The sequence below is a fragment of the Saccoglossus kowalevskii genome, chromosome 11 (assembly GCF_978046115.1).
Source record: "Saccoglossus kowalevskii chromosome 11, keSacKowa6.1, whole genome shotgun sequence".
In the NCBI taxonomy this organism is placed as follows: Eukaryota; Metazoa; Hemichordata; class Enteropneusta; family Harrimaniidae; genus Saccoglossus; species Saccoglossus kowalevskii.
This window is the reverse complement of record NC_140651.1, coordinates 7,622,310-7,634,424: the sequence shown is the minus strand read 5'-3', so window position 1 is coordinate 7,634,424 and position 12,115 is coordinate 7,622,310. Positions and strand designations below refer to the sequence as shown.

The window sequence follows — 12,115 nt, the reverse complement described above, 5'->3', positions numbered from 1 at the left end:
TCAGTGATATATTTACGAAGCTGAGTTACTCTTTATACTAGTAGATATTACACAGAAGAAAACAGACATATTGGTGATGCAAACAAGGCGTTATTCATGGCATGTTGGCAAAAAATGACAGACTTCACATTCTTCCGTTTAGTCTGTGTGTAATCACAGAATTGTTGAGTGGAAACAATATTCTATTACAAATATAGGGGTATTTTTTTAACTTATCCACCTTAAATTTTTATAAAAATAAATATAACTGGGTAAATTTAATTCTGGCATTTAATAATGACTGCGAAGATTGGCTAGCTTAAACTGTAGAAAGGATCGAGTGAGTTACTGTGTGTTTCATGTGTTTTCTCGTTCCCTAGATCGTACCGTGGAGGAAACAAATTACAAACGGTGAAGTATACATTCTTTGCACATGGCGGCCTCCATTGTGGCTTCTCGTCTGCAAGCAACATAATCTAAAATGCAGATTTTGATACAAAATTAGACTGAACCAGGAAGAATTTGTAAAATTCGAAATCCTTATCTACCACGAGATTACGAGGTGAGTCTGTAGCTTGGTAAGCATTTTGTAATGGTGGTTTCGAAGCCAACAAAGTGGTTGGTTGATTCTGACCTTTCCGCCATGTTTGAGGTCCGAGTTACTTCCTGGGGTTTTGACGAGTGACACACACTGACCAGACGCTTGACAGCGATTTCGCCACGCTCGAGTTAATTCTAAGCATCGTAACATTGCACAGTAGCGATGTTTTTATCATAATTAATTCTGTTGGAACAACATAATGTGAAAATCTTCGATTGATCGTAAATACGATCGTAGCTCATATCATTGGCATCACTTTGCATTAGGGGGAAACGCGCGCACACACCCCAATACACATACTAGTATCGAAAATAAACATACTCGTGTCATGTTGAAGGTCGTTATATACCAAAATTGTATTATCTAAATCGATGCGATATTTGTATAAACGCAAATAATTGTCTCGTATGCGGCAACTGTAAATCTGGCACAACGTTTCACATTGTTTTGGTTAAAACCGAAGTGCAAAACTGGATAGTGATCTTTCCGTGATATTTAACTTGATCAACGAGGTTAGCTATTTTTGATTTCCATCATCATAACAGTTATATATGTAAACTGGCTTCCGATTTGATTTATTATAATTGTGAAAGTAATTTCACACAATTATCATTCATCTACAAGTATCTAACAGCTACACTTTTCTGTGTCGTAGTGACCTATATTGCCTGGGCTGTTGACTAATCTCTGTGTTTTTGTTACCGTATTTTTGGAATTAGGTGAATTTATCGTTCAATATTAATACTTACAAGCTCTTCTTATATTATTCCTTCAGGAAATAGAATGTCTGAAGGCGAACCAGCACCAAAGAGGGTTAGTACATTTATTATCCAAATTGTCACTTATTCTGTACCACAGGGAAGAAGAGTGACATTTTTTTATTGTTCAAAAAAAAGATAAACATTTTCAGCTTTTAAAACAACACTGATAAGATACAGAGGAATTAACAACCAATAAACCATAGAATGATTAAGCTTCCTACACCAGTCTGTATTAATTTGCTACATCAAAATAAAGGCTAATGGTAGGGATTAGGTCACATTAACCTTGCAATATCAGTATTCTAAATGAAAAAAATGTATTGGAAGTCTACTGGGCTGGTCCAGAAAGTAAATCACCAAAGTTTGAGTCAGAGCGAAATAATTAAAATGACTTTACCTTGTTCATCTTGCTAGTAGGCAAGATGTGAAAATGTCACAAATGAAACAACAAGTACACATTATCACAGTTTAATTGCAATTTGAGATGGTAAAATTATAAATTTTGCCTTGAAAAAGTGTGCTCTCATCTCGAAAGCTGAAGCCTTAAGTTCATTGTTTGTAATTCCAATCTTATTTTGGAAACACATTGCTTTTGAGGTGTTACAAACTTTGATTATTACTCATAATTATAATAAAATACAAAAAAAATCAGTTCTTTGGTGTGTTAGGAAATGCAAATGAATGAATGTTCTAAAGTCGCACACAAAACAATATCCGCCACTTTTTTTCATGCACGAGCTGACCTGAAACTGCATTCTTTGACTTGTTTAGATCGAGCCGATTATTAAATCAAAATTGGATGAGCAGTAAAGCCAAAATTATCTGAATTTCCAAATATTGGCAATGGTAAATGCAACATAGCTTTTGATTGATTTTGAAGTATAATCTTTTGACATTTATTTCAGCTTATTTTATTTTTATTTCAAACATGGAATTAGTTTTGGAAGATATTTACTTTAAATCTAGTTTAAGTCCTACAAAGCTGAGCATTTGTGGACTCAAGAAGTTAACTTTCAGCTATAAAAATATTCTTAAAGATCCTATTTGTTCTTCAACTTATTGGAGGAACTAATTTGCTTTTTATTGTCATTATATAGCGTTTTCCAATGTTCTTCAAATAATTTATTAAATTTCCTGCGAAGATGTTGAAAGAGTCTCTCAAAGATATAATTTGGTCACCAGTTATCAATTGTTTAAAACCATTTTCTCTTTTGTTATTTTTTATTCACATTGTAATGTATTTGATGAATCATTGAATCTAATAAATGATTTAATATTGTTTTTTTATGAACATGTCAACTTGGCTAGTTCACCATACATTTCTAATTTTTGTGTTTATTTAGAGATACATCGTCAGAATGAGAGGTTAATATCCTTATTAATTGTTCTTTTATCACCCCAAACATCAACATAAGCTTAGGCCAAATACAATAAATTCTGTGTTTCTCCAAACCCTATCTACGAAATATTTTGTTTATGCAAATTAGCTATAAACAAATTATTTTTATGCAAATTAGCTTTGTTCATTCCATCAACATTGTATTTCATTTACTTCCTTCTATCTAGTGATTTACTTTTAATATTCATATCATAGTGTCTATGGTTGTATCAAGAAAATATATTCTGAAACTTATTTTAGATTTTATTTTTCACATCTGTAGTTAAACAATGAATATGTTTTCACCAAAAAAATAAAAAGACAACTCATTGGGGGAAAAAAAATTAAATATTAAAATCTTTGCCAAGTATTTGTTTGGACTGTTAGGGGAAACACCATGTTTTTTTTATTTGGCCATATCATGAAGTAAAATGAGAAGTGGAGTGCTAATGTTAGTGTTGTGATGATTTTTTAAAGAAGAAATATAGATTTTTGACAGGTGTTTAATTCTGCATTTTCTACAATTGTATCCTGAAATTTACTATTCATTATTTAACCCTTTTTGTCTCACCAACAATGAAATCAACAGGTACATTTAAAATTCCGTTCTTGTTATTAACAATTCTTATAGAAGTAGTAAAGTGTGAACATAATGCTGTAAATTCATGTATTTTCACTGGCATTTATTTTCACTATTTTGAACCTATTTCCTGGATTTAAATTTACAAACTTGGCAAGAAGATGAAAATTGGCGTTTTACCTGTATGTGCATATGGATTTAAGTTGGCTAATTTTCTCTCATCACCGAAAATAACAAAATTAAAAAACCTAGTAAAAATTCAATGTATTTAACAATGTTCTTCAGTATAGATTAAGAAAATCTTGCCCAAGTTTGATTTTGGTATATTTTAGAATGAACTGTGTCCAAGAATATGTTGGCATATGATTGTACAATTATTTTAATTTCTCTGCAGTGCATATAGCAAGATTTCATCCAAACTTGGTATGAACATCACACATGGTTCGTTACTATGTATTGTTTTATGTTTTAAATTTACTGGAATATTTATTTTGTGGGAGGGACTGTGATATACATAGGATTAAAAATTTCTGTTTGAAATTGGAATTTTGTTTTTGTTACACATAGTCCACAAATATAGACAATAGACTATAGTGTATGGCAATTTTAGGTAGTGTCATGTGACCTCATTAATATACATGATATGTATTATTTTGCATTTCCCAAGCAAACCTTGATGGGTGGTAAAGAACAATGGATTGTAACTTTACATCGTGTTGGTTAATTTTGTACATTTTACTTCAATGAGATTCATTGGCTTGAATCTACTTTGTACTTTCCCATTCTGTGAAATACTTTATTTCAATTAATATTCGCTGAAAAGACGTATTTGGTGTTTTGTATGGAATTTATTTTCACTGGTTTTTGACAAGTTGAATGTAACTAAAATATAGGAAAAAAGATATATTTGCTGGATTTTATTTTCACTGAATCGTACCTTCAGCGAAAATAGCAAAAATTCCAAGCGAAAATAAAGTATTCTACAGTATTTGAGAAAAAGGATGAACATGTATGTACCAAGTTCGAGCTGTGTATACAATGGCAGTATGTTATTGCTGTTACTAAATGATATTCATCATGTAATCATCCATTATTTTAATAGCAAAACCAGCAATTTATTTTTGCAATTAATTTGTTGTTGTTTCTAACATTTTTCTAGGTAAGAATATCAGAGGATGATTTGAAGCAACTCAGCAAAGATGAATTGATTGCAAAATGTTGCAAACAAGATTCATACATCAATGACTTGGAGAGTAAAACAGCCAGTGACCATCCATGTTCCAGTATGTAAATTCTATCATGGCCAGCTGCTCAGTTAGTCTTTGATCATATATGTAGATTGCTACTGAGACTGTAGTTGGAATAGTGTAGGATACTTGCTTACTGTGCAATTTCATCTACAAATGTTATTTTTAAAAATAGGTGAAGAACTAGCCGGCTTGCGGGAATCTGAAGAAAAGTTAAAACAACAACAACACGAGTCAACTAGTAGAGAGAGAGTGCTTGTCATGAGACTTACAACCAAAGAACAAGAAATGCAGGAGTATGCTGTAAGCTGAAGTTAACTTCTTATTGTTTGCCATCTGTAAAAAAATGTATCTTCTGTCTAGGTTAAATAAATATTAAGTAAACAAATATTGCAGTGAAATTCACATGAACTTAAAACAGGCAGTTATTTCATACGGCCACAATCATCTTTCAATTTGTAGTAAATGAATTTATTATATTTTTCTTTCTTTCACAGAGTCAAATCACAGAGTTGAAGCAAAATGCCACATCAGCTCAGCTTCGTTCAGTTTTGTTAGACCCAGCTATTAACATACTCTTCCATAGAATGAAAAAAGATTTAGAAGAAAGCCGTGATAAATTAGAAGAAGCCCAGAATGAGATGGGTGCATGGAAGTTTACTCCTGACAGGTAATATATCACATCTATGTATTTTGATGGTTGATATTGTTTGGCAATAAGGTAGTTAGCTAGTTGTAACTAAAGCACACAAGAATAGTTCATTATAGTGTAACATTATTTTGTTTTCTATTTTATAAGAATATAAGAATACCATTTATGCTCTATGTGTTCACGTAAATGACAAAAGGGAGTCTATGATCGGAAAATCCAAATTGTATTTTTATTTGATGGTGCCCTAATGCTTTTTTTTGTAATTGCAACCCATAATAGCATAGCGGAATGAGCAGCAATGTGTTGAAAATATCCCTTTATATGTTGATAAAATATGTTGACAGTAAATGACACTTTCTTCCCAACTTGGGGTATTTAATGTTGTCTTGCAGTCAAACAGGAAAGAAATTGATGTCCAGATGCCGACAGCTGATTCAAGAAAACCAAGAACTTGGAAGGCAGCTATCCCAAGGCAGGATTGCTCAACTCGAGGCGGAACTAGCTCTACAAAAAAAGTACAGTGAGGAGTTAAAAAGCAGTCAGGATGGTGAGTCATGTACTGTATTATATTGTATATTTTTTGTGATTTGCCAGGAATATTTTTAGTTCGACAAATTCCAATTCATTGTTTTTAGTTTATGATAAAATCTCTCTTGCTTGTGATTTACAAGCTATGAAGGCCTTAGCTTCAGTTCATAAGCGCCACAAACCAACAAAGCAATAATAGTTTTATAACTCTTTTGATATTCCCAAATTATAAATATAAATTGTCTGCTTTCATTATGTAGGAAACCATTTTGTAGTACCAAAAAATTGTTTTACAAATTAGTATGGTTTCATTAATCATGCTCAACAGGTTTGTGTTTCTATTTTCACTTGTTAACAAAAAAACAAAAAGTTGAGTGAATCTATGTTTTGGCTGTCAGCCAATTGAATATGAAAGTCACAAACTTGTACTTGTGTATTTAAACACGGTTAAAAAAACTGTACTAAAGAACATGCACAAAACCACATCCAGACTAAAGAATTATGTGATCAAAGAGGTGACTGAAGTGATATTTTTTTAGATAAGTCTAATGATGTTACTGACAAAGACTGACTTCTCAATTCTAAGCCTCATGGGAATTATGCAAATGACTTTCATTGTTCACATTTTACACCTTTTTGGGGCTTAATTTTATAATAAAAAAGGCAAATTTTGGAAAACGCAATGCTGTCCCGATAGAATAAATTAAATTCAAATTTATTTACCTAATTTGCATAAATTAAGCAGTTTGATTTCACAATTCCCACTTATCAGATTTAAATTAAACTTGGTACATAGGTGCTGTAAAAGAAACTACAAAAAACCACAGAGTGCAAACCATAGATACACAAGGAAGCTAATCTTAAATCTGTAATATTTCTGATTTGTACAGTACCCTCAGCACGCAGAACAGGAATTTTTATGTTTAAATGAACACTATTCTGGTGCCATATTTCAGATTTTATGCATACATCCCTACTGGTACATATTGGCATGCGTATACCACATATATTTGTTTTGCAGTTCAATTCAAAGTCATAGTATGGCAGCCATTTTAGTTATATATTCATAAAAATCAAGCCATTCTTCATCTCTGTCATGGATGGACGGATTTTCTGCATACATTGGACATAATGTGGCCATGATGATGCAAATCATTTTGTTTTGCAGATAGGATTCAAAATGGCTGACAGTTGGCCATTTTGTATTAATGAATGCTGTTCCAATATATTTGATAAGTTCTGATTGTTCATGTTTAAACTTCATACATATGTACATGCATTTGTTTCAATATTGAATTCTAGTTAACTGATTGACATTTATTTTATAAGCTAAAAACTTTTCAAAATCCAGCATTTCCGCCATTTCGGATGCAGTTCAAATCAAACTTTTACACAGTTAAACATCCGTCAAGTTATGATTCAATATGGCTGACTGGTTTTAGTTTTGTTTACTTTTGAGTAACAAGGTTTGTGCAATGTCATGTGGTTGATATAATGTGATTTTTGGTGTTTTTTTTGTAGAACTCAATGATTTTGTGATCCAGCTTGATGAGGAAGTTGAAGGGATGCAGAGTACAATTCAAACACTGCAACAACAATTGAAAGAGGCAAAACAACAAGTGTCTCTTGATAAGAGTAACACTGTGTGTACACATTGCAGTGTTAGCACGAACCACAACACTGTCTCACCACCCACAACACATGATGACAGAACTACAAGGAATGTTGACAGTGGGTCACAAAATAATTATGATGAGAATTATCACACAAACTCCAGTAATTCAACAATAAACCATGCAGGGAACACAGATTATAGCAAAGAAGTTGAAGAAATGGAAATTGGAGACACACAGGTGGTTGATGAGAAAATAGAAACAGAGGACATGAAAGAGGAAAGAACTCCAAATAACAACATGAGGACAGTGGATGAGGTAGCATACACAGATAAGACAGAGGTAAATCGAACTACTGGCACAATATGTAATGAACAGCAAGATAGTAGTGAGGAATTTAGTACGTTTGAAAATCGAACTTCCTCAGATTACAATACACTGGAAGGGGATGGTGGTGATGTCACTCAAGAACAAACTACTTATAATAAGTATAATAATAAGGGTGTAGATAGTCCAGAGGAAATTACGCCATCCTCTCCCAATAAATGCAGTGGGGAGTTATCTGACATTGTTGAACCTTCAGAACAAAATGGACTTTCTAATATTTCCACAGCTCATAGTGCTGAGAAAGAGAACGATGACTAAAATGAACAGTTTAGTTAAAAGTGACCACCAACAGGATTATTGTCCCTATACAATTGCCTGATGTATATTATGCTCATTGTAAATCTTATTATTTTTTTTATATTAACAAAGCGTAATTAATTTAAAGGATTATCAGGGGGACTCAGGGGGAAAAATAGTAGAAAATTTTACTTTGATTGGTTGGTTCACTTGGGGGGATTGTTCTAGCATCTTGTATTTTACTTCCATTTTTTTTTTACTCCAAAAGTTGATGAAAGTTAAAACATATAGTTGTGATGTTAAACTTAGATATATATAATACAAAGGCTATAATATGCTGCCATGGGCTGTATTTTCATAGTAATGCACAGGTGGTTGATTTATCTTAATCTTTCTGCTCTTTTTTTTCCTTTCAATATTTGGACTTGAAGCTTAAATTATCTCTTGTTTTGTGTGCATGTATCAGGCTTAGCGTTAATCTGATATTAAGGACAGTCAATTGGCCCTATTGTATGTGGTAATTTCTTTTACTATTTTAGCTTGCATCTACAGAGCACAAGAGGTAACTGATTTTGAAAGGGTGTGCATGCACTATGTTGTCAGGGTCACCTGAAAAGAAACAATTTGTGTCACCATTCTTCAAATGCGATAACATCTTGCACATTAATTATGATTCTGACAATCATCTTTTAATTTTTGTATCTTGAATTAAATGGTTCTCCTGAAATAAAAGTTGTAATGAAGTATTTTATGTATTTCTGGCAGCAGTATTGCAATTTATCATTGTGTGTACATTCTATATCCCTACATCACATATCAACACAGACCTTTCAGTTCAGCTGTTCAAGTGTTCAACTATCTCAGTAATAAAAACAAAATTACCTAGCAGGAACAGTGGTTATAATATTCAAATATGCAATTCTCACCGTCTCAAATGCATAACTATACCATGTTTTACCCCTCATGCATAGCATCAAGGGAAAAAGACAAGCTCAGCAAATCTAAATCCACTTCATGCTGTAGAATACAAAACGTGTCAATGGTACATGTTTAAAAGTCACATGATTACCTCCAAATGAAACAGACACACTGAGACAATGAAAATGTTATGGTGGTAGACTGTCATTTAATCTATCAAGTGAACCAGCTTTTCACATCATAGTCAGTCTGTGGGTCACTGTAACTCAGATAATTAATTTCTCTATCTCTCCATAAATGTATATCATCGTAGTTTCATGTGATACATGTAAAAAAATGTGTAATATTTTAATATCTCCCCATATATCATGGCATTTCCAAACCATGTAATATTTGGTATCTCCCCATATATCATGGCATTTACAAGCCGTGTCATTTTTGGTATCTCCCCCCATATATCATGACATTTTCAAGCCATGTTAATTTTGGTATCTCCCCCATATATCATGACATTTTCAAGCCATGTTAATTTTGGTATCTCCCTCATATATCATGACATTTTCAAGCCATGTCATTTTTGGTATCTCCCCCCATATATCATGGCATTTCCAAGCCATGTCATTTTTGGTATCTCCCCATATATCATGGCATTTCCAAGCCATGTAATTTTTGATATATCCTCATTTATCATGGCATTTCCAAACCGTGTAATAATTTTAGATAACGTTTTGTATATGTGTGTTTGTGCACTTTTTACAAAAGTTGCCTATATGAAAATGGAGATAATATTTGAAGATGTTATAGGAGGTAATTCAGATGGTTGATGGGACGTGGCTACATTGACATGGATAAGTTCAACGTTGTTATAATCAAAGATAATCAGTTTTTCGGAAAAGGTGTTGTATTATGATTTGTAATTTTAAGGATAAAAATTTGCAGATGATGGACAAGGTACCAACAATTACAGAAGTCGTAATGTCATTTTCACCCGTCACAGTATATTATGCCTGCACGTTTACAAGAATAAGAATTTACGATTTTGTATGATAAATCAGCTACAAGCACAGTTCCAAGCTGTGTAATAATTTTTTATATTTCCCCCCATGTTAAGTAAAACAAGTCATGCATGGCACAGTCCTTGTCAGTTATCAAGTTATATAGTTTTGTATATAGTAATATAGTACTTGTTCATATTGAGAAATATTGCTCTGGATCAGCATTAATTATAACAGAATGACGTGCATCAGGAACCCATAATGTCTGATGTACATGTATGTACCAAGTTTGAACGAAATCCATCCGTACTCTATTGAGATCCAGTTCCGGAATGCCAGAAATGCTTGATTTTTGATGATTTTTTTAGCACAAAAATGGCCATCATTCAGCAATTTTGAATCGGATCGTCAAACCAATATGTCTGTATATTTTTGAGATGATGTGTAATGAATATTAAAATTTGAACATGATCAGTCAAAGCAAGTCAGAGATATGGCACTAGAACCACATTCATGAAAACCAAATGCCTACCAGTCTGCCATTTTGAATCTGAATAACAAAATGACGTGCATCAAGTTTCCATAATGTCCAATGTACCGGTATGTACCAAGTTTGAACAAAATCCATCCGTAAACAGCCAAGAAACACTTGATGATTTTTCAGTACAAAAATGGCCGCCATTCGGCCATCGTGAAACAAATTGATGTGCATATGTATGAAATGATGTATGTATGAAGTTTGAATGTAATTGGTCCAGGCATGTCTAAAATACAGATGCACGGACACGCACAGAGGTCAATCTACAAGTCCCTATTTTCGAACAGCGTCTGAACAGGGACTAAAAAGTCCTACCAGTAGTAGACTGACTGTTTCATGTAAGTGCATTAAATGTTTGATAGACAAGACAGACTTGAGACAAGTCCTCTGAAAATATAGCTCAATTGAAGAGTTGACAACATAATTCTTTGTTCAAACTCCTCGTAAATTTCAAATTCCACCCTTGTACAATCCTGTTGTAAAAGTCGTATTTACAAGGTTTATTTCTTGCTTTTCAACCTGTATCTGATAAAGCACAAATATAATCTCTACATACCTTTTTGATGGCTACTCCATAAAAGATTGTGTTCTCACTGTTACTACTGCTGACCCGTCTGCTTTATCTTGCATTCATAAAGCGAATATGGCTATTTGATTGGTTCAACTGTTTCATAGAGTTTCGAGTGTGTCATTCAAACAGTATGTTGACCAATAGCATAGCAGCAGCTTTACCAAAAAACTGTTGAGCTACATTTTGCTGTGGCTGACCATTAATAAATATTTATACAGAAAATTTGCTTTCAATGTCTGTTGTCTTTTATATCATTTGGCAAGTCAATATGTTGTGCGAAACAATAGTTTGACTGGCAATGGTATTCTGAATGAAAACTTTGGATTGTGAAAAATTGAATCAGTACGTATGCTTGTATGTATGAAACGAGACAATGAAAACAATATCACACACGACAGCTTTCTGAATTTGAATGTTGAACTGAGGTGATTTTAAAGTTGCCATAGCTGAATGTTGTCTGAATATTTACTTCAATTGAGGTCTGAATGAATGTCTTGTAAATTGAAAAGTGAAATCTCGGACAACTGATGGTAGTTGTACCAAAACAGAAATGTGTGAATGAGCATTTCAAATGAACAACAACATTGTCTCTAGTCTGCCGAATTCCAAATGCGATCAACTAGTTTATTCTTTTGTAGCATTCAGTTTTAATATGTAATCATTTTGTTTCTCGGGCATGCCACAGCCGATTTTGTTTAACTTTGTATTAATTCCTGTCATAGTGCGAAATGCAGAATTTCAACATCTTGGTGCAACGAGATAGTCTGTATACAAGGTTGAATCAGTTGCTCTATAAGAGATGTGCTTTATAGCTAATTAGTTCTACTAATAGATGTAGACACTGTTTGGTTAAGCCATTGCTTTAGCATTTCGGCTTAGTATTTTCCACGAAACGAAACCCTAACCTTAAATTTTGAATGACCTCAAACATCGCCACGTCACAGAAATAAATTTGTCGAGAATATTTAATTTCCACCTCTTTTCCGCCTACTTTGCAGCTTGATTCATTTGTGCTGACATGACGTGACAGCCATTTTGGAATTGTTGAACACTGATGGCGCTATTCATTTTGTATTTCACAGTGCGAAATTTTATTATATAATATATTATATTATTAGGCCAATGAAAAA

The 12,115-nt window shown here is 33.1% G+C and overlaps 1 protein-coding gene across 2 annotated transcripts; it reads left to right on the top strand.

The window, feature by feature from the left end:
• Nucleotides 1-381: 381 nt before the first annotated feature.
• Nucleotides 382-8,695, top strand: LOC100366576 (pre-mRNA-splicing regulator WTAP-like). 2 transcript variants are annotated; one of them, XM_085505707.1, is made up of 7 exons: nt 382-541; nt 1,356-1,393; nt 4,459-4,582; nt 4,722-4,849; nt 5,044-5,216; nt 5,591-5,745; nt 7,248-8,695. In XM_085505707.1, exons 2-7 carry the CDS (start codon nt 1,364-1,366, stop codon nt 7,982-7,984), a joined length of 1,347 nt encoding a protein of 448 aa, XP_085361833.1. In that variant the 5' UTR covers nt 382-541; nt 1,356-1,363; the 3' UTR covers nt 7,985-8,695. The 2 variants fall into 2 exon arrangements, with proteins under 2 accessions (XP_085361833.1, XP_085361834.1); XM_085505708.1 differs by lacking the exons at nt 5,591-5,745; nt 7,248-8,695 and having other exon boundaries at nt 5,044-5,220.
• Nucleotides 8,696-12,115: the final 3,420 nt, after the last annotated feature.